Here is a 22,297-nt window from a genome sequence, read left to right on the forward strand (position 1 = left end):
ATAAACCTTAAAGAAACAAACAAAAGCAAAGTTCCTGGAATACAAATCCAGAGAGTACATGAGCAAAAGCAATTTCATTACTCTTTTTACTCATGGGTAAATACTTCTATCAGAGGTCCATCCTGCAACTGGGTCTGCATGAGCAGATTCCTGCTCCCACACAGAACTTCACTGACTTCATTTGCGCAAATGGGTTCTCCCATGTGGAATCAGTTGCAGGACTGGGATCAGGATTAGATGATACAGTAGTAAAAATGCGTGCACCCGGTCTAAGCCAGTATTACACTTCTGGTGCTAGCATTATTGCAATGTTTCCCATTGGTGTTAATGGTTAAGAAAACTGCTAGTGCAAATAAGGTCAAATTGTGATTACTGAATATGAAAAAGTGTCATTAATACAAAAGTGTAATTAATACAAAATCTTTTAATTTTGTTTATGTGAATGAAGCAAAAGGTGATATCCTGAAAGGTCCTGACTTGACAGCCCAGCTAACTGGTGAGTTTGATCCACAATCAGATGCAGCAAGGACAGCAATGGAGCTAGTTGTCCCACGTTAGGCCTGTGTTCCGACAGGGAGATACCAGCACTAGTGGGGAGGGTTCAGTCTCCTTATACATTCAGTTTTGGGGCCTCTCTGCTGAGGCTGACAGTGCCAGGGTGCAAGTTATGATGGTGGGTTATGCTTAAGGGGGAGAGATAGCTCAGTGGTTTGAGTATTGGCCTGCTAAACCCAGGGTTGTGAGTTCAAACCTTGAGGGGGCCACTTAGGGATCTGGGGCAAAATCAGTTCTTGGTCCTGCTACTGAAGGCAGGGGGCTGGACTCAATGAGCTTTCAAGGTCCCTTCCAGTTCTAGGAGAAAGGATATCTCCACTAATTTATTTATTTGGGTATATTTACTCCAAATTATCACTTTTATTATGTGTTATGGTAGAGAACCCAACCTAGACTGTGACCCTGTTGTACTAGGTGCTGTACAAACACATAGTAAGAGCCAGCCCAGGCCCCAAAGAGTTTAGGATCCAAATAGGCAAGATATATTAAGGCTAAGAGGGGAGGAAAGAGAGGCATGAGTGACTCGCCCAAAGTCATAGGACAGGAAACTGGTCACTAGAGTGAGAAGCACCCAAATTTGATTAAAGAACTATGCAAGCCACATGATCCATCTAGGAGTGTGACACTGTGTATGAGCAATATGGGAAATGTCTGATTGCAACACACCTTTGCAAAATCATTTTTTAGAGGCGGGACAGGCTTTCAAAATTCAAACTGCTTCACAATTAGATCTCTGGTGAGGTGGTCTTCCGCCTCCCAAGTGACTGGCAGTCTAGGACCCCTGCAGGGCATGTGATTGTGTCATCTGGTGGTCCCTTTCCCGCATCTGCCCCCTGTTTCAGCTTTCTGGAAGAGAGGAAGGAGGCTGGGAAACAGGAATCCCTCCAAACGCCTTCCTCCATTCCCAACCAGCAGATGGCCTCCTTGGTCTCTCTCTCTGCAGGTTATGTGACTCTAGCGAAAGCAAGGAGGGGCCGCTCAATGCCCCTAATCTGTCCTCTCTCCCTCTGCGCATGGTGTGTGCAGAGAAACTCTCCCTGCGGCGGGCAGGGCTGCCAACATGTCTCCCTGAAGGAGATGCTCTTGGCGGCTGGCAGGCGTGCGCGTGTGGCTCCCTCTCCCCCGGCACCTCGCGGGTGGCAGTGCGGGAGCTTCCCGGCCGCTGATCGCTCTCGCGAGGTGAGGCGAGCGGCTCTGGCTGGGGCTGCGTAGAGCCCTCCCCGGGGCTGGGCTGCGCTGCGCTGCGCTGCGAGCCGTGCGGGACTGGCCGGGAGCGAGGCATTTCCACCTCCGCCCACGCCTTCCGCTGGCACCTCGGGGCCAGTAGGTGCCCGCCTGGCGGGGAGAGAAGCGGGGAGCCGGGAACAGAGGGCGGCAGGAGGAGGGGACTGCAGGGGAGCGAAGAAGGAAGGAGCCGCGGGGCTGAGCGCTGTATCCGCCCGGCGTTCCCGGCTGACCAGCCCCTGGAAAGACCCCGGCACCGGAGCCAGGAGGAGCCATGTAGCAATAACCCACTGAGCTCGTCCAGCGCAGCCACTTGTTTCCCCCGCAAACCAGCCGCTCTCGCCCCCATTTTGCTGGCGCGGGGAAGAGGGAGCGAAGTAGTTTCGCCAGCCAGCCGCAGCGCCGCCGCCCCTCGCCCGGGCCACGATGAGCGACGAGAGCTCCGAGGTGCCCCGGGAGCTGCTAGGTGAGCCCCGCGTTTATCCCCTCCGGGGGTGGGGGTGGGGTGGGGTGGGGGGGGGCACGTCTGTTTGTAAGGGTGGGGGGAAGGCATGGCGGCGGCGGGGGGGTCTGTTTGGGGTCTGAGCCTGCTGGAGGTGGGGAAGTTTTGAGGCCATCGGGCGGGTGGCGCTGGTCATTGCCCGCCCCGGCCGTGCCGTGGGGAGGCGTGGTGGGGAAGGTGCCGCGAGGGCGAAGGTAGGGTGGGGAAGTCAGCGAGGGAAAGCCATGCTGCGGCTCCTGTGTTTTGGCATTGCTGCTGGAGAGATTTGCTACGGGGGGGATTACAGCCTTTGAAGCCCTAGAAATAGCAGCCCGGTCCCGTGCGTTCAGCAGCTGTAAGCCAACAAAAACCGGAGTGAAAACACCGCATTAACCATTTCAGTGGCTGAAAAGTAGACAGTGCATGTCCCCACCCTGGAAACGTATAGTGACATACATGGGCCTTCATGACAGCACAGCGTACAACAGTGGTTCTCGACCGGGGCACACCGAGCTCTTCCAGGGGGTACTCAACTCCTCTGGATCAGTGTTTCTAAACCTGGGGGTTGTGACTCCCAGAGGGGTCACGGGATGGGTTTAGAGGGGTTGCGTTAGGGGGTGGCAAGCAAGCCAGTTGTCCAGGGCCCCACACCAGAGAGAGGCTCTGCAAGGGCAAGTTACATGCTTCAGCCCCAGGTGATGTGGCTCTGGCTTCAGCCCTGCTACGCAGGGCATAGGCTTCAGACAAGGCTCACAAGTGAAAAACAGGAAGACAAATCAGCCTCCTGAAAGTGGTACAGTAGTCTGGAAACTACCTGAAAGCGGTACAGTAGTCTTGAGAACCAGTGGCATACACTGTGTCAAGGTTGCTATATATAAACGGCAATCCTTGAAAGGAGTAGCCTATAGATTCAGCATGGAAAGCAAGTGGTTAAAGGTCTGTTGTTTTTATTTAACTTGCAAGAGCAAGAAAATTTATAGTTTAAAACTACTCTTAACCTCTCCATCTCCTTCTCCCTTATGCATAGTTACGGTGCCATATGCAATTGTTTGGAGCCCTTTGAAATACCTGTGCATAGAGGTATGAGTGAGGGAGGATATTTCAGAGAGCCTTAACTTTGACATTTTCTTAGCTTTTGACATCTTAGAGCACACACTTCATTTTATTCCAGCGTATATATCTTTTTGTAATTCAGTTCTCTGGGAATGCAATGCATAAGGTAGTGTACAAAGAAAAAGAGTATTTAATGTTTTTTACTCGCCACAAATCACAACTCATCACAAGTGGTGCTAAAGCTACTTGGGAGCTTCTACGCCATGAATTATAAGTATAGTAAGTGGTGGGGCTAGGTGTAGACTGAGAACATTTTGAACCATCAGCTTTTTTTTGGTCTGCCTTTAAAACAGCCAAATGTATTTAACTATTGAGCAGCTAGCATGTGTTTAATGTTGTAAATGGATTTCCACTATAAATTAATACGTGATGGGTTAAGGTGTGTCACCTATGCTAAGAGACCCATGGAGCAAAGCTGAGTCATTATGACACCACTTCCACAAATAAGACATTAGATTGTACCATAAAGTACCAACATCTGTTACTAACCTGAGTCAGATTTCAGAATTTTGCTCTGATCTTGCAAGCTTATCTACATAGGCAGACTTGCTATTGCAAGTTAAATAAAAACAACAGTCCTTTAATCACTTGCTTTCCATGCTGAATCTACAGGCTACTCCTTTCAAGGCTTGCCGTTTATATATAGCAACCTTGACACAGTGTATGCCAGTGGTTCTCAAGACTACTGTACCGCTTTCAGGTAGTTTCCAGACTACTGTACCACTTTCAGGAGGCTGATTTGTCTTCCTGTTTTTCACTTGTGATCCTTATCTGCAGAGCTGAAGCCCGAGCCCCATCACCCAGGGCTGAAGCATGTAACTTACCCTTGCAGAGCCCCCTGTGGTGTGAGGCCCTGGGCAACTGGCCTGCTTGCCACCCTCTCACTGAGAACCAAATATACTGCAATGGGGCTCTGCATGGGTCCAGGGTTCTGTTCACACAGATCAGCATATAGTATTGGGGGCCTTAGTGCCTGTGTCTAATTCGTATTTTTGTTTGCTTACGTAATTTATGATGAAGAGAACGCTCTGGTCATAGTGGAGTATTTCATAAGGAGGAAAAATTAATTTTCTTGCTAGACCATCAGGATTCCCTAGTGATCTGAGAGCTCTGTGAAAAGGACACAGAGCAAAACTTAATGGGTAAAACACAATGGCTAAACTGGGAATCTGGAAGCTTGAATTCTAGTCCCAGTTCTGCCACATGCGTCCTATGTGACCTTCAGCAGGTCACTTGGGACACAATATTCAAAAGTGTCTGTGCTAATTTTGAAACACTTGCAGCCTGGTTTAAGAGGTACTTGTGTCTCAGGTTGGGCACCCAGAAATGGAGACAATGAAAATAAGTGAGTACTTGAAAATGTGGGCCTTAGCTTCCTGTTGCCACAGATTTCTGGTCTGTAAAATGACTTGAAAAATGCACTTGCTAGTGGTGAGTAGGAAACTTTCTTTATGTGGGGAATTCTGTAAAATGTTGTATTTGAAACAAGTTTCTAGCTCTTAGTTACAAAGATAACCTTAGTGTGAATTGGTGCTGTGAATTTTTCCTGAGTCTCTACTCCAGTGCCTCTGATGGTCCTTTATAGCTTTCCCAGTCAACAGCCTGTAAAATGGACAAGTTTGTAAATCAGTTTCACTGTTGCTCTTTAAAACCCTGTGTGAAACAGACAAGAATCAAGTCAACTTCAGTCTGCTGCTGCTTGAGAAAGCTGTGAACAGTGGCAGAAGCATTTGGAGCTATTAACTGGGGAGGAGGAATCAAAAGATAAGGCTGGGGTGAGGCTGGGTAAACTTGTAGAGATACCACCAATACTCCTCTCACAGCAGCCATGTGGCCTGGAGGGACTGAGTTTCTGACTACCGCTGTCTGGAAAACAGAATTCCCCTCCTGAAAAAAAGTCACGTGTTTTGAAAAAATGTTCATCCCAAATTGGCAGAGTGGATTTGATTTAAATCAAAATGATATAAATCATGATTTAAATCACTAGTCAGGAAGACTTGATTTAATCATGGATTTCTACATAAAAGTGCATTCTTGTTTGTTGTTATAACCTTAATACATATTCTTCACAACCCAGAGATAAATATAGGTTTAATTTTTAGAAGGTACACACTATACATTTTTAAAGTGATTTATTTTGAAAATTTTCAGATTAGTTTTACTGCTATATCAGAAAATGAATGATTGTTTGGTTATTTAATTTACCAAAGGTAATTGAAGCAGATAGTTCAGCTCCCAATGACTTCATAAATATCTCCAATTCAACAGGTTAATCATTAATATCTGGAGGATTTTCTTGCCATGCTGTATTAGGAGGAGAACATCACCAGACAGACATTTAAATTGTTTTATTTAACTAAAACAACAATGTTATGTATTCTGGATTTTTTTTTCTTCAACAGCATATAATATTTTAACAAAACAAGCATATGAAATGTTGAATTTAATTAAACGTTCAAGTTTTTTAAAATTGGGTTTGTTTTTGTTAAAATTGTTTTTAACTAAAATAGTTAAATGAAATATTTAAAAAAAAAAAATCAAAAATTTAACCGACTATGTCAGCCAGATAAACATGAGAAACTTAAAATATTGGCTTCTGCGGCTAACTCAGTCACCTTCACCTTCATTTTCCTGTTTGTTCATAATCTGGAAAAGAAAAACAAGTTTTCCTGCTTTTTCAGGCCCCAAACGATTTCTCAATTTGGAATGAATTAGTCCAAAGGAAGAAAATAGTCTTTCTACACCGGCAGAAGAAGCTACTTCTGTTAAAAGTGAGATTCACTTGAACAGTCTCTGAATCCAAGTACTTAAGTGACTTCCACCAGTTCACTGGTGTGACTTTCTTTAAAACATCATCAGCAAACATGTATTTCTTGAATGGTTCACTCTTAGCTATGAAGTTTATTATAGTTGGCATTATGGAGGAATGATTGCTTGTCATAGCCAACTCCTCTTCTTCAGCAGTTAAAGTTTGACCCAGGTACCGAGTATTGAGACTATTTGCAAGAAAATGAGCGGGAGATAGTGCTTGTCCCATTCGTTTTTTTAATGCTTGTAATTTAACTCTATCATTGCATATTTCTCTTCTTAAAATCTCACTCAGTTCCTTCCAAATTTCAACAGCGTCAGCAATAAAACAGCTATTTCCCTGCATTTTGTTCAAGGCTACAGAAATAGGCTTCAGGGTACTCAGCATGTGTTCAACATTTCTCTTTGGCTGTGACAGTGCCATCTATTTTTTCACGATTTTGTTCACAAACTGTCATCAGATTAGGCCAGTTCTTGATATAGTGCTCAAAACAGTCCACTACGGAGTTCCAGCGCATGTCTTGTGGGAGAGTTTGCTTGGTTCCTCCCACTCTTTTCAGAGCAGCTGCTGCAAAGTGGTTGTTATGAAAGTATTTTGCAATTTCACCAACATTAGCCTTTATTTCTGGAACACTGAAGTCTTTGGCTAGCAGGTGCATCAAATGAGCACAGCAACCATATGTTATTAGCTTGGGACTCTCTTCACTCTCTTCTAAATAATTTCTTCTCATCTTGGATACATTTGCAGCATTGTCTGTGACCAAGCTGCGTACTCGACATTTGAATTTTTTTTCACAGTTTGTTATAGCTTTTACTGCTGCTACTTGTAAGTATTCTGCTGTGTGTGCATTTCCTGATGTATCAATTGTTTCTGTAAGGAAGACATTTCCCTTCTTCTGTTGTCACACAAGCACATACAACAGGATCATTGTGGACATTGCTCCACCCATCAAGACTCACGTTAACAATTTTACCCTCTAGACCTTTTGCACGCTGCTCAATTTCTCTTTCATACACTTTATCCAGCAATTTGCCTGCGACATATGCTCTGTTGGGTGGACTGTATCCTGATCTTAATGTCTGAACCATGTTAATGAAGTGTGGGTTCTCAATCATAGGAAAAGGAGAGTTTGTTGCATGAACAAAACGGGCAATTTTTTTTATCAATTGCCTCTTTTTGTAATCTGCTGGTTCTTATCACAAACTTATCTATGGTTGTTTCTGGATGATGGAGTTTTTTTTCTTTTTGCTACGGGTGATATACTGTGGCTATGTGATATACATGATGTGACTGAAACACTGTCATTGGCAGATAACTCTGAAACTATAGAAAATGATGATGATCTTGAAGGTGGATAGTCTTCAGAATCCTGTATGTTGAGGATGGATTCTCCTAAACAAAATAAATCAGAGCAGTTATTTAATTATAATTACCATACTGCTCATTTAGTATTACTCATTGCATTCACTGACACTCAGTATTACTTTAAAGGTGAAATTGTAAAAGGAAGATCTGCCTATTTCAGCTATTTTATCACAACTGCATCTAAAATGATAGTACCATAGAGTAACAACTATATTTTTTGCTCAAACATGAGAATTCAAGAGTAGTCGAGAAGGAAGACAAAAATTTGAAATGTTTCATGGGAGAGAAAGTCTCTAATTCCTTTTTTCAGGAGAACTGAAATGACATTTTTCAGCTTTCTCCCTGGGCTTGCCCAACTCCCCAGGGAGTGAGCGAGCAAGCCAGTCAGGAAGTCCTAGCCCCTGGGAGTCTACCAGGTGGACTGCCACAGATCCAGGGATCCTAGTAACCTGTCAATCAGCCAGCTTGGGGGCAGGCTGCCTGGCCAGCCACATGGGGAGCCTAGGAGCTCTCAGTTAGGATTTTCTGATGGAAAATTGAAATATTCTCTCAAAAAAATTTAGATTGTCTGGAAATGGCATTTCCCATCAGAAAATCATTCCAGCAGAAAATTCCTGACAAGTTCTGTTTCTGACTCATTATCATACTACTGCTTCCTGCTTGCAGAAATCTGGCTTTGTCTAGGCAAGTATGAAAGGTGTGTTGTTAGATTCTAACTAATACTTGAAAAATGTAGTGCAGACAGGGGACAATGCCTTTAACGTGTGTTTAAACTGATTGAGTTAGAGCCTAGTTGGGAAGCCTATGTTTTGGCTTCTAACACCACTCCTTTACCCTTACTTATGTTAAGATTTAAAGTGAATGAAACATAAGACTGGCCATACTGGGTCAGACCAAAGGTCCATCCAGCCCAGTATCCTGTCTACTGACAGTGGCCAATGCCAGGTGCCTCAGAGGGAGTGAATCTAACAGGCAATTCATAGAATATCAGGGTTGGAAGGGACCTCAGGAGGTCATCTAGTCCAATCCCCTGCTCAAAGCAGGACCAATCCCCAGACAGATTTTTGCCCCAGATCCCTAAATGGCCCCCTCAAGGATTGAACTCACAACCCTGGGGTTAGCAGGCCAATGCTCAAACCACTGAGCTATCCCGCAATGATCAAGTGATCTCTCTCCTGCCATCCATCTCCACCCTCTGACAAACAGAGGCTAGGGACACCATTCCTTACCCATCCTGGCTAATAGCCATTCTGGATTTAACCTCCATGAATTTATCTAGTTCTCCTTTAAACCCTGTTATAGTCCTAGCTTTTACAACCTCCTCAGGAAAGGAGTTCCATAGGTTTACTGTGCGCTGTGTGAAGAAGAACTTCCTTTTATTTGTTTTAAACCTGCTGCCCATTAATTTCATTTGGTGGCCCCTAGTTCTTATATTATAGGGACAAGTAAATAACTTTTCCTTATTCACTTTCTCCATACCACTCATGATTTAATATACCTCTATCATATCCTCCCTTAGTCTCCTGTTTTCCAAGATGACAAGTCCTAGCCTCTTTAATCTCTCCTCATATGGGACCCGTTCCAACCCCCTAATCATTTTAGTTGCCCTTCTCTGAACCTTTTCTAATGCCAGTATAACTTTTTTGAGATGAAGAGACCACATCGGTACGCAGTATTCAAGATGTGGGCGTACCATGGATTTATATAAGGGCAATAAGCTATTCTCCATCTTATTCTCTATCCCTTTTTAATGATTCCTAACATTCTGTTAGCTTTTTTGACTGCCACTGCATGGACTTCTTCAAAGAACTATCCATGATGACTCCAAGATCTCTTTCCTTATTGTAGCTAAATTAGCCCCCATCATATTGTATGTATAGTTGGGGTTATTTTTTTCCAATGTGCATTACTTTACAAAGCTGAGCCTTTGGTGAGGGACCTTTTCAAAGGCTTTCTGGAAATCTAAGTACACTATGTCCACTGGATCTCCCTTGTCCACATGTTTGTTGATAATTTCCCCTTTAAAAAGTACCAGTTATGTATGTTTGAAAGGCTTTCTCACAACCCCCCCGTACCATTTTTTCTCTCTCTCAAAAAAGAAAAGTGAATGTAATACTTATAAGAGGTGATAGTTGACTGCCCTTGTGGCTGAATAACTCTCTTTGTCCACCAGTGACAGTAATAGTGTAAGCTTCCTGACACCAGTTCATGGACAGGGTTGAGGCCTTAAGAGAAGAGAGGTTAGTTTGGTCTTTATGTTCATTCAGTACTTGGTTGCTATGCTGAGAATGTCAAAATTATGTAAATTATATAAGGTTGGGTGTTGGTTCCATGAGGTGCATATGTAACCACTAGGCCTTGGACTGAAACCAGTACTGCATTTCACAGAGCCTCTGTACAGTGGTCAGGGGTTAACATGTGGAACTGGGCTGGATTCCCATCATAAATTAGGTGTGGTAAACTCTGTATTCTATTATTAGAGCCATCTGACCACCAAAATTTTAACAATAAAGGTCTGAATTGTGCTGCTACAGTGTGTCCATTGACTTCAACAGAGTTTTCAGATGAAGTGAGAGCATAAGTTTGTTCATAGTGTTTTAAAGTAATGAAGAATGAGCTATTTGGTTTTTCACATAGTTGGTTCAGCTAGGTAATAAGTGGTGCTCCCAAAGTGACTTGTCTTGGGGATATTTTTAGTATCTCAATAGAATGTAGAGCACTGGTTCTCAAACTTATTTTTTGCAGACCACCTGAAAATTGCTGAGGGTCTTGACGGACCACTTAATGATCTTTCCAAATGTTGTTTGTACCGTTAGCCAACTATTGTAAAGCGCTTTGGATAAAAGCACTGTGTGTGTGTGTATTTTATTTATATATATAAAACTTCATAATTAACGTTTTTTTGTTCTACAAATGAAAGCACACAACTCCTATTTTAATATCAGTAGTCTTAGCTTTCTAATGTGATGGATGTGCCCTCTCTCCCCCACCGTGGCAGTCCCCGAGCTGGGGCTGGGGAGGAGGGGGGGTCTCTCCCCCCTTTCCCACTGCAGCAGCCCCCGAGCTGGGGCTGGGAAGGAGGGCCATCTCTCCCCAGTAGCCGCAGCCCTGGAGCTGGGGAAAGTCGCCTCTTTCTCTGACTGCCACTGCCCTGCATTTCCCAAATCCCCCCCCCCCCACTGCCCCCTCCCACCTACACCTTATTCCCCCCAAGGCCACCACCTCACCTTACATGTGCGTCTTCTCCAGTGTCCAGGCACCTAATTAGTGGAGCCATGCCTGTGTGTCTCAACTAATGAGGTGGGTGGCCCTTCATTGTTCTGCGTGCGGCCGCCCAGGCGCGCACCTTAGAGGGAACTAACCGCAGACAACCTGAATGGAGCTCGCAGACCATGGACCACAGTTTGAGAACCTCTGGTGTAGAGAAATATGAAATGACATTACTGCTGTGTGCAGAGTAAGACTTCAGTACAAGTCTAATCTCAGGACAACAGACTTGTTCATTAAATAGCTGAGTATATGACAAACTTCTCAAATTAAATGTGGCTTTATTTTTTTTATTGGAGTCAGATTGATGCGTGTATAACCTCTATTAAATGAGTGCAACAGAGAAGTGCAGGGTAGAAAAATGTCAGTTAATACAATAAGACTGTGAGGAATTTTCCCTGAAAGTTTGAAAATATTGTTTGTTTTTTTAATCTCTACTTGACAATGGAAATATTGATTAAGGTGTTCTCCATTATTTCAGAAAGTATCAAGGATGTTATTGGGAGGAAGATTAAAATTTCAGTGAAGAAAAAAGTAAAGCTAGAAACCAAGGGAGATAAAGTGGATAACAAAATATTGGTAAGTACAGTATAGTAACTCTAATTAAAGTAGACAAACATTTAGGAGAAGCTCATTTCAACTATTGTTAAGAAACTAATTCTTCCCATGGAAAATTTGTCCACATGTACTCTGAACTATGTGTCACTTGTTTTCTCTATTTTCTTGCCTTGTGTGTTTGAAAACTGTGCATATATCTCTAGGTTATTGGTCAGAACTTCCAATAAGTCATTCTTGTTGTGGTCTGACAAACTATTGTGTGAACATATCTCAAAATAAAGGGGACCGTTTGTGGATTCCTTGTGTTCCTTAGACTCTTGTGGACATCAGTGGGAATTCTGAGTGAGCAAGAAACACAAGATCAAACCTATAAAGAATTGTATCTCTTTTAAGAATTTTTAAACTGTGTCAAATACCCTGTTTCTCTTGAGGCTACTACACTGCCAAAGAGTGTAACACTAACACTGTCTAGTCTTTTAAGAGACTAATCTATTATTTGTATTTCTTTGTTTTGCATAGGTTGAGGATATTATATTTAAAAGTAAATGTTCTTTGTATGTGACCCTATCATTGTTTCTAAAACTGTCCAGGAAGAAAAAGTAAAGTTAATCTCATTCAAATATATTTTCCTGTTTTCTCAAGGCTAATATGTCTGTCCTTTTAGATAAGCAGAGAACTGTAGTAATGTGATGGTACTGGTTCATATTCTCCTCTTGCATACTTGGATGTGTATTTAAAAAAACAACAACAACCCATCACAACCCCTGGGCCTTCACTTGCCAGTGTGTTTGATACATGTATGTGGGGAGAAGCAGAGAAGGATAACGAAATACAAAGGACTGTAAGAACAGATTTAACAATTTTATTAAAGCTAATGTTAAAAAAAATTATATAATACATAGGTTGGGAAAAGAGTGTCTGTACATCTGGGTATAGTGCTTAGATTATCCACAAATATAAAGTTAGTTTTCAAAAGTCATATGATACATAGAGTACATAATCAGCAAAACCCAAATTTAGGTGAATAGATTTAACAATACAGTTTAGATATTAAAATCCGAATACTCGGGTACATCACTCATGAAAAGTTGTACAGATATTTGGTTGTGGAAAGCAAAATATATCAATGAGAGGAGATTGTCCCTCAGTAATTGAGAATTAGGTAGGTTGTCCATTTAGAAAATACACTCCATGAGGAAAGTATTTACTTTCCTGACTGCGCTTTACTACTATAATATTTTACAGGATATTTTGAAACAGGTTGCATTGTATCAGTAAAGCTGGCATAGATTTGGAAGTTTTGTTGCCAAGAGCAGGTTCTTATACTTCTCTGACAAGAGGCACTGAGTTGGTATTATTTGTGTTCTGGAAACAAGTATTTCTTAAATCTAAATGTGTGAATAGTTTGCATTCTGTCTTCATAAAGTATGTTGCTTATTCCTGGGCAGTATTGATGTTGATAATAGTCCACTTTTCTGTGAGAACAACTACTTAAGGAATTTGAAATATCTTCTGCGTAACATCTGTCCAAGGATCTTTTTATATGCAACTCTAGGGCCTTCAATTTCTATTAGGTTGGGAATGTGAATGTTGATTGATAGCCACTATTTATTTGAAAGCCATGTTTACAGAGCAGGCTGACAGATTCTCTGAAGCAGTAACATTTGATTGACTTTTGACTTACATAGAATAATTATTGTTATCAATAGCAGAATATACTGTGGAAATATTGTCTTACTGTTCAGGATTAATGGAAAATACTTTAAAAAATAATAGTGTTAAGATTAGCCTAGGTCTGTGTGAAGCAGGTTTTATATTTCTTTTTCCAAGTTTTGTGACTTCATGTATGAATTTTTTTTTATTTTAAATGTATAAACTTAAATCGTGTCATGTCTGCACAGTGACCATTTTTATCCACCTACACAAAGTACATGGCAGGAAAAGAATGTCAGGCTTTCAACTGTAAGGGAAATTTTGAAAGGACATGAGTAAAACTTCTAAAAATGTGATGACTCAGATAATTTTGTCTCTTTTGAAATCTAGTCTCCTAAGCTCTCCGCTGGTGATTTTAATGTTTTATGACTGGCTGCATCTACCTCTTTTATGAGTTACACAAGTGTATGAACATTTATATGAAAATGTCTCATTCACTGCACAAGATGGACTGTGCTCTGGGGATGAACCACTGAAGGAAGCTGTTGTCTGTAGGACCCCTGCCTCGCTTGTCGCAGAATTTGGAAGGTGTGTACCTATTGCACACTGCCTAGAGGAACTCTGCTCAAAGGCATGAACAGAAAAAGGAGCTGATAAGGAGGTCTTGCGACGTGGTGGGGTTACGGATGGGGTATGCATAAATGAGAAGGTGGGGGGAGAAAGGCAGCCAGAACTGCATAAGAAGTTCTGGAGGAGCTGGAAGAGGGCCTTCAGTTTGACATAAATCTAGGTAGGGTATGCCAGAGCCTCCTCTTGCTGCAGAAAGAATAGATGTTGGGGGAGTTTATGAACTATGCCAGGTACATGCCCAAGATCGTGGCTCCAAAGAGGAGCCGCCAACTAATATCCCTGGTGGGCTGTGGAACCACAGTGGAGTACAGGCTGGCCCACTGGAGTTCTTCTCCCTCCTCAGGTGGCTGCAGGTCCCGCCACTTTGGTGTGAGGGTGGGACATGAGGGGCAAGGAAGTGGATGGTAGGAAGCATGAACACGTACAGGTGTTTCCTAGGCGTGGTTTGGAGATGGTCTGTCTGGATGTCATTCAGCCGACTTATTACTTATCGCGGGTGGCAGAGGAGGCTCACGGGGATCAGGGTTATGTATCTGTTTTGGTTTCTGGGAGACAGCGGGCCTAAGCCCACCCATAGCTAAAGACCCTCCCCTTTAACCAGTGAGGAGGTGCCAATGAACTCAGGCGACAACTGAATACTGGGGACAAGCACTGAGTGGTAGGATCACATCGTCTGGGATGACAAGCAGTGGCTACAGAACTTTTGGATGAGGAAAGCCACATTCATGGGACTGTGGGTACATCTTCACTACCCGCCGGATCGGCAGGTAGTAATCGCTCTCGCGACAAATCGATCCCTGAACGTGCTCCCCGTCGACTCCAGAACTCCACCAGGGCGAGAGGCGGAAGCGGAGTCGACGGGGGAGCCACGCCCATCGATCCCGCGCCGTGAGGGCGCAAGGTAAGTCGATCTAAGATATGTCGTATTGTATGCTATTCTCGTAGCTGAAGTTGCGTATCTTAGATCCACCCCCCCCCCCCAGTGTAGACCAGCCCTGTGTGATGAGCCCGCCCCAGCCCTGTGGCACAAGGACACGAGAGAGAGCTGTCCTGTCACTGGAGAAGCATGTGGCGATTGCACTGTGGAAGCTGGCTACTCCAGACTGCTACCGATTGGTCACTAACCAGTTCGGAGTAGGAAAGTTGACTGTTGGACTTGTGTTGACGGAAGTGTGCAGGACCATTAATCACATCCTGCTCTGAAAGACCATGACTCTGGGCAACGTGCGTGAGATTGTGGATGCACAATGGGCTTCCCTAACTGTGGAGGGGCAATACATGGCATGCATATTCCAATTCTGGCCCCAGACCACCTAGCCACTGAATACATTAATCGCAAGGGGTATTTCTCAATGGTTCTCTAGGCGCCTGTGGATCATTGTAGGCGTTTCACGGCCATTAACGCAGGCTGGTCTGGAAAGGTGCATGATGCACGCATCTTTTGGAACATTTGCCTATTCAGGAAGCTGCAACCAGGGACTTTCTTCCCGGACCAGAAAATCACCATAGGGGAAGTCGAAATGCCCATTGTGATCCTGGGAGACCCTGCCTACCCCTTAATGCTGTGGCTTATGAAGCCATACACTGGGCACCTTGACAGCGGTTCAACAACAGGCTGAGCAAGTGCAGAGTGTTCCTGTTGAGTGTGCTTTTGGCCGTTTAAAGGCCCGCTGGTGCTGCCTATGTGGGAGGCTGGACCTAGCCAATGACGATATTCCTATGCTTATAGCTGTACGGTCCATAATATTTGTGAAGGGAAGGGTGAAAGCTTCACTCAGGGCTGGACCGCTCCTGCTCAGCGCCTGGAGGCTGAATTTGAACAGCCAGAGACCAGGGCTATTAGAGGGGCACAGCGCGGGGCCATAAGGATCAGGGATGCCTTGAGGCAGCAATTTGAAGCTGAAAACCACTAATATTTGTTGCTATGCTCGGGAGTGCAGTGCTTGTAATGCTAGGAGGTGATAGTGATTGGTGCAGATGATTCACTATAAAGCTTTAAGAAAAGTGCCTGTTGCTTTGCAGGGCTCTGTTTGCTTTCAGTTAATGGAATAAAGATTGCTTTCAAACCAACACAATTCTTTGATTAAAAAAGAACCACCGGAGGAGAGAGACAAACAAAAAAAATACATCAGCACTGAGGGGGATGGGGGAAGGGAGGGTCCCAGGAGGAGGTGGGGTCCCGGGACGGATAAAGATTTGTGTATGTCCAGGTATCATATCCAACATTCTCCTTTTGGAGTACAGTGCAGCGGGTACTGTACTTCAGCAGGGCCAAGCTGCAGAGGGATGAGTGTTGAGTGTTGGGAGTCTGCAGGACTGGACTGTGACGGGGGAGGAGTGGAATGCAGCTGGTACAGACTGGAGACAGGAGGTTGATAAGAGTGCGTTGGCGGTGTCTGGGGGGGTGCATGGGAAAGAGTTTTGCGACAGCGGCTGCAGGGGAGGGCGGCCGCGGAGCTGCTCGGTTTGTAGTGCTAGTAGTGCCTGGAGTGTGTCCACTTGGCACTCCATAACTTTTAAGAGCCGCTCCATGGCTTCGTTCTGACACACCGCGTTCTCCTTTTGGTCCCTCTTCTCGCTGTCCTGCCACTCCTTCAGTTCTTGTTTTTCGACCACGCAGTGCATCATGACATCGGGCAGAAAGTCCTCTTTAGTTCTTCATGGCCGCTTTCTAATTCTACACAGCCGTTCAGCTGGCGATAACAAAGAGGGATGTTGGGCTCCCAAAATCATATCTGTGAAGCCAAAATGCAACATTTTACAGAAGCAGTATTGTTTGCAACACACAGACCACTGATTTAAAACACAGCCGCTGTTCACATACCTGTCACTAACTGGCTGACCCCAGGCAAGCACACATGAGCCACAAGACCCCCAAAATGGTAAGTAACCTCAGGGGCAGGGGAAATCAGTGTTCCAGGCTTGTACTGTACACTGGGCACGTGGCTCTTGGGGAGAGCCAGCAGTGTAGGGGGGTCTTATAATCATTCCCCCATTTTCCACAGGCTGTGTTCATTATGGAAAATATCTCGCTGCTGAGGGTGAGCAGGAATTCAAGGGAGGGTCTTCTCCAAGACTGAGGCTTCTACCCTGACCCTTATGCGGATTGCCTGTGTGCAGCAGTGGTCCCGTGTTGTCCTCCCCTACCCCAGTGACAGCAGAGTGGCATGGGAAAGTTACCCTTAATGGGGCAAGAAACAAAGCAACTCTGCCAAAGAACCTGCGGCAGCGGATTGCCCAGTATCTCCATGAGAGTTTCGTGGATTTTTCTGAGGCAGATTCCCATGAACTGAGGGAGTCAATCAACTCCCTGTCCTGCCGCTCAGTCTAGGCATGTGGTGGTACACGCATTATACAGACACAAACCTGCAACCCTTCTGCTCTCAACAACTCGCTTTAGCAATTCCCAAAATCAAAGCCACTTACCAGGGGGCCTCCTCTCCTGTTTGTGTTTCGCCAAGCTCCGACAGCTGTGACTGGCTAGCCTCCTCCGGGGTAGAGAAGAGCTCCTGGCTGCATGCATCTCTGACCTCCGAGTCGTCCTCTGCCTCTGGGTCTCCCACCCCCTCCACATCCTAGTCCAATATTTCCTCCTCCTGGCTCGGTCCACTCTCGACTGGCACACGAGCCATCGAAGTATCTACAGTGGCCTTCGCAGTGGAGATGGGGGAGCCAACACCAAGTATCGCGTCCAGCTCTTTGTAGAACTGGCAGTTCGTGGGCACACCACCAGTGTGGCGGTTTGCGTTCTGCAGCTCCTTCACTTTGACCCTGTACTGCAGTGTGTCCCGATCATGGGCCCTTTTTGTCATGCATCATGAAATCTGTCCATAGGTATCATAATTCCTACGGCTGGAGCGCAGCTGGGACTGGACAGCCGCCTCTCCCCAAATGCTGATGAGGTCCAGCAGCTTGGCATTCCTCCAAGTGGGGGGATCGCCTGGTGCATGGAGCAGGCATGGCCACCTGGAAAGTTGCGCTGAGACCACTGCACGCATCACCGAGCAAACAGTAAGGGGACTTTCAAAATTCTCAAGGAATTTAAGGGATGGGGCTCACGGTTGGACCTGAGCGCAGGGCAGTAGAGTTCAAACGGATGACCAGAGAGGCGAGAACAGGCATTGTGGGACACCTCCTGGAGGCCAATTGCAGCGCTGTAATTGACCAGGGTGTCTACAGTGGCACCACAGCGCTGTAGCCCGGCACAGAAAGCTGTACGCCTCTTGTCGGGGTGTTTTGTTTTTTTTACAGCGCTGCAACTGTGCATTTTCTGTGCACTAAGTGGCTTGGCAGTGTGTACACCTCGGGAGTTACAATGCAGAAAGCTGCTTTACTGCGCAGAAACTTGCCAGTGTATGCAAGGGCTTAGTCTTATTGGGATTAAAAAGAGTAGCATGAGCATTTTGTATTCAAGTTTGGAGATTTTTTTAATTTGTTTTTAAAATCCAGTTATTTGCATACTCTTTTGATTTTTTTACAGATCTATAAGTCTTTATTAGACTTAACGTAACTAGTTAGGACTTGATCATTTAGAGACTGAAAAAATCATTAGGTAAAAACTATACATAGACTAATGTGGTCATAAGCGTATAAAACACCAATTTGTTCAAATACAGTTTAAACTTCTTAGTACCACGCTAAAAATATAGGGGTTCAATTTTTTTAATTTAATTGTTTTTAGAATATGAAAAACAGAAAAAGAAGTGAGGCTCTTCTAGCCATAGTTTTAATACAGAAGTGAAATTGTGTTCTGCATATTAGAACTAAGGAAATGAAACTATTTATATCTCATGCTAATCATAAATGACTGTGGTCACTTTACATAGCTGGTCCGTTTTGTTTTCCTAACCTCCAGGTCAAAATAGCTTGATGTGAATTAGTAACTAGAAGGACTTTACTAAGAAATTCCATTCAGGTATCTGTCTTATGCAGATACCCTCAGCTCCTTTAAATTGCAGGACCCAGGGAGTGTATTTCCTTTGTAGTAAAACATTGTGGTGCCATTTGTAGAACTGTGACTGTTGCGGCAGCAAGTATGGCACTCCTTCAGATGTGCCATCAGATAAGGCTTTTCTTATCCACAGTGAATCCACATTTGAATATAGACTCATAGACTTTAAGGCCAGAAGGGACCATCATGATCATCTAGTAGTCTGACCTCCTGCATATCACGGGCCACAGAATCTCACCCATCCACTCCTGTAATAGGCCCATAACCTCTGGCTGAATTACTGAAGTCCTCAAATCTTGATTTAAAGACTTCAAGTTACAGAGAATCCACCATTTATTCTAGTTCAAATCAGCAAGTGACCCATGCACCACACTGCAGAGGTAGGCAAAAAACCCGCAGGGTCTCTGCCAATCCGACCTGGGGTAAAATTCCTTCCTGACCCCAAATATAGCAGTCAGTTAGATCATGAGCATGTAGGTGAGACCCACCAGCCAGATACCTGGGAAAGCATTTTCTGTAGTAACTCAGAGCCCTCCCTATCTACTGTCATTGTTGGAGACATTTGCTAATAGCAGTCGCAGATGGGCATATGCCATTATAGGCAATCTCGTAAGACCATCCCCTCCATAAACTTATAAGTTCAGTCTTGAAACATATTAGTTTTTTGCCCCTACTACTCTTCTTGGAAGGCTGCTCCAGAACTTCACTCCTCTGATGTGGAGGAAACCTTTGTCTAGTTTCAAGCCTATCCTTGATTGCCAGTTTATATCCATTTGTTTTTGTATCAGCATTGGCCCTTACCTTAAATAACTCCTCTCCCTCCCTGGTGTTTCTCTCTGTAATGTATTTATAGAGAGCAATCATACTCCCATCAGCCTTCGTTTGGTTAATCTAAACAAGCCAAGATTCTTAAGTCTCCTCTGGAAGGTGGCTTCTCCATTCCTCTGATTATCCTAATAGCCCTTCTCTGCACCTGTTCTAGTTTTGAATTCATCTTTCTTAAGCATGGGAGGCCAGAATTGCGCACAGTGTTCCATATGAGATCTCACCAGTCCTTTGTACAGTGGTACTAACACTTCCCTGTCCGTACTGGAAATACCTCACCTGATGCATTTTAGGATTGTATTAGCCTTTTTCACGGCCACATCACATTGGTGACTTATAGTCATCCTGAAATTGACCAGTACACCCAAGTCTTTCTCCTCTCTTGTTTTCAACTGATACATTGCCAGCTTATAGCAAAAAATTGTTGGGCCCTAAGTGCATGACTTTGCACTATTAAATGTCATCCCATTTCTGTTACTTCAGTTATCAAGATTGTCCAAATCTTTTTCGTATGATATTCTGATCATCCTTCGTATTGGCAATCCTCCTAAGTTTGTGTCATCTGCAAATTTTATTAGCACACTCTTCTAGAGCTTCGGGGAGCTTGATAGCTTGTCTTTTTCACCAACAGAAGTTGGTCCAACAAAAGATATTACCTCACCCACCTTGTCTTTCTCAAGTCACATAATAATGACTATGTGATAATTATGTTAAATGTGAAGGTTCTTTTAGGATAATACTGCTTCCTCTCAGTTTCCCTGGAACTGAGCCTTATGACAGCTATGTTAGTGCATGCCTATGAGGATGAAAGGAAAGTAGGAGTCAGTTTGTTTTTTGTTTGTTTGTCAGTTTTGTGTTTTGTTGGTTTTGTGGCTGTGATTGGTTGGTGGTTTTTGGTGTGTTGTGTTTTGGTGGTTGTGGTCATTGGGGTTTTTGGTTGTTTTTTGTATTTTGGATATTTGACTCAAGAATAGACAATTGCATGAGCAATTTGAGAGCATAGCATTATGATTACACCAGAATAGCAGCTCATTTGCATTTTCTTTCTTCTGGTTGTGGGCACCAGACATAAGTGAGAGTGAGCAATTAGCACTCATTTATTCTCCTTCACGCACACCAAGTATCTACTTCTGTGCTATCACTCAGACTTGCACACACTCCTGTCTGTGTTCTGGAGAGTGAAAATGTAAACACAAGCTGATCTCTAGTGCCTCATTTTACTGTTTTAAAAGCTGTCAGGAATAAAGATAGGTAGGAATTCAGTCTGTGTCCAAATGGTTCATAGAATCTCTCTCTTGATTTTTCTCAACACACAAAACTCAAATGCACCACAAAACCAATTATAGACCTAAGATACATTCATGATATTTTAATCCTCTGGCCAGACGCCCTAAACGCTCTCTCATAGATTTCCACCACAACTTCAGCAACCACCACCCATCCATCAAACTTTCTCTAGAACACTCAGTATCAACTTCCTGGACACCACAATGAGCAATGGAACCCTACAGACAACTATATACAGGAAACCCATGGATCACCACAATCACCCCATACATCCTGTAATCACCTCAAACACACCAATAAATCTGTTATCCAGCCAGGCACTCAGATACTACAGTATTTGTTCTGAGGAGAAAGTCTGGGACAGACACTTTAATAGATTTAAAACTACCTTCACCAAACAAGGATACTCCACCAGAGAAGTAGATTGCATCATGGAATGGGCTACCCAAATACTCTGAGAGTACCTACTTCGGAAGTATGGAAAATAACACACCTCTGACTGTACACCTCTAGTTATCTGCCACCCCACATTTGAACCTATATAGGGTATAATTAAACAATTACAACCCTTACTCGATGGGAACCCCATCCTGAAATAAATCTTTCCCGGACCCCCTCTTTTGGCCTTAGACAACATCCCCAGCCTCACCAAGCTCAGCATCAGAAACAAGTTCCCCACAGACCAGGACACTAACTCAAAGTGGCCCCAGACCTTGCCATAACAGGTGGGAGATCTGTAGACATACATCCACTGCTATGAAGGTCAATACACCCCACAACACACTTTTCAAGATCCATGAGTTCTATGTATGCCTTCACAACATGTGGTGTATCTCATCCAGACACTAAATCCTGCAATAACAACTGTGGGTGAAACGAGACAATCACTATGCTCTTGAATGAACTCTCACAGGAAAATGCTAAAAGGGAAAAAAAAAAAACATATCCATGGGTGAACACTTTTCACAAAGTGATCACTCTGTCGGCCCTCTCAGTCCTCATTTTCAAAGGAAACCTTCAAAAGATGAGCCTGGGAGCTTAAATGCATAACTTTGATAACTCATCTAAAAATCCTGGACTTAATAAAGACACTTGACTTATGGCTTATTACAACAATCTGTAACGCACTAACTAATTTTTTTGTGTCTATGACTGCGGAGATGTTAACTGACCACTTCGCCTTGAATGGTTTCTTATAATACATGTTAACTACTTACGCTAAACAATCTATTCCACCTTGTATTTAGTTGTGACACTCATTCTTTCCCAAACCTGAAGAAGAGCTCTGTGTAAGCTTGAAAGCTTTTCTCTTTCACCAACAGAAGTTGGTCCAATAAAAGCTATTACTTCGCCCACCTTGTCTCTACAATAACACTATCCTGTTTAAACAATCATGCCCTCTTCCGGCATACTGTACTGAGTGTATTAATGTATCCAAGAGTAAAGGGTATAGCTTCATCTTGTGTCTAAGGCTATGTCTACACTAGAGCGCTTACAGTGTAGGCATAGCCTAAGTGTTCCAAACAACGCAATCAAATAAATCAAACTTAACATCTTTGTATTGTTGTATAGGGATCAT

At 43.8% G+C, this 22,297-nt stretch overlaps 1 protein-coding gene across 3 annotated transcripts in view; it reads left to right on the forward strand.

The window, feature by feature from the left end:
* Positions 1 to 454: 454 nt before the first annotated feature.
* Positions 455 to 22,297, forward strand: part of CARMIL1 (capping protein regulator and myosin 1 linker 1) — a 254,930-nt gene continuing 233,087 nt past the window's right edge. For 2 of the 3 annotated variants that reach the window (XM_026660589.2, XM_026660596.2), the window contains exons 1-2: positions 1,915 to 2,245; positions 11,296 to 11,393. In XM_026660589.2, coding sequence (XP_026516374.1) covers positions 2,206 to 2,245; positions 11,296 to 11,393 — 138 coding nt within the window. In that variant the 5' untranslated portion in view covers positions 1,915 to 2,205. Of the gene's footprint in view, positions 497 to 1,914; positions 2,246 to 11,295; positions 11,394 to 22,297 lie in introns of those variants that run through there. The other variant, XM_026660601.2, reaches the window with a different exon arrangement.

The sequence above is a fragment of the Terrapene carolina genome, unplaced genomic scaffold, assembly GCF_002925995.2.
Source record: "Terrapene carolina triunguis isolate 2854851 unplaced genomic scaffold, T_m_triunguis-2.0 Scaffold58, whole genome shotgun sequence".
Lineage (NCBI taxonomy): Eukaryota > Metazoa > Chordata > Testudines > Emydidae > Terrapene > Terrapene triunguis.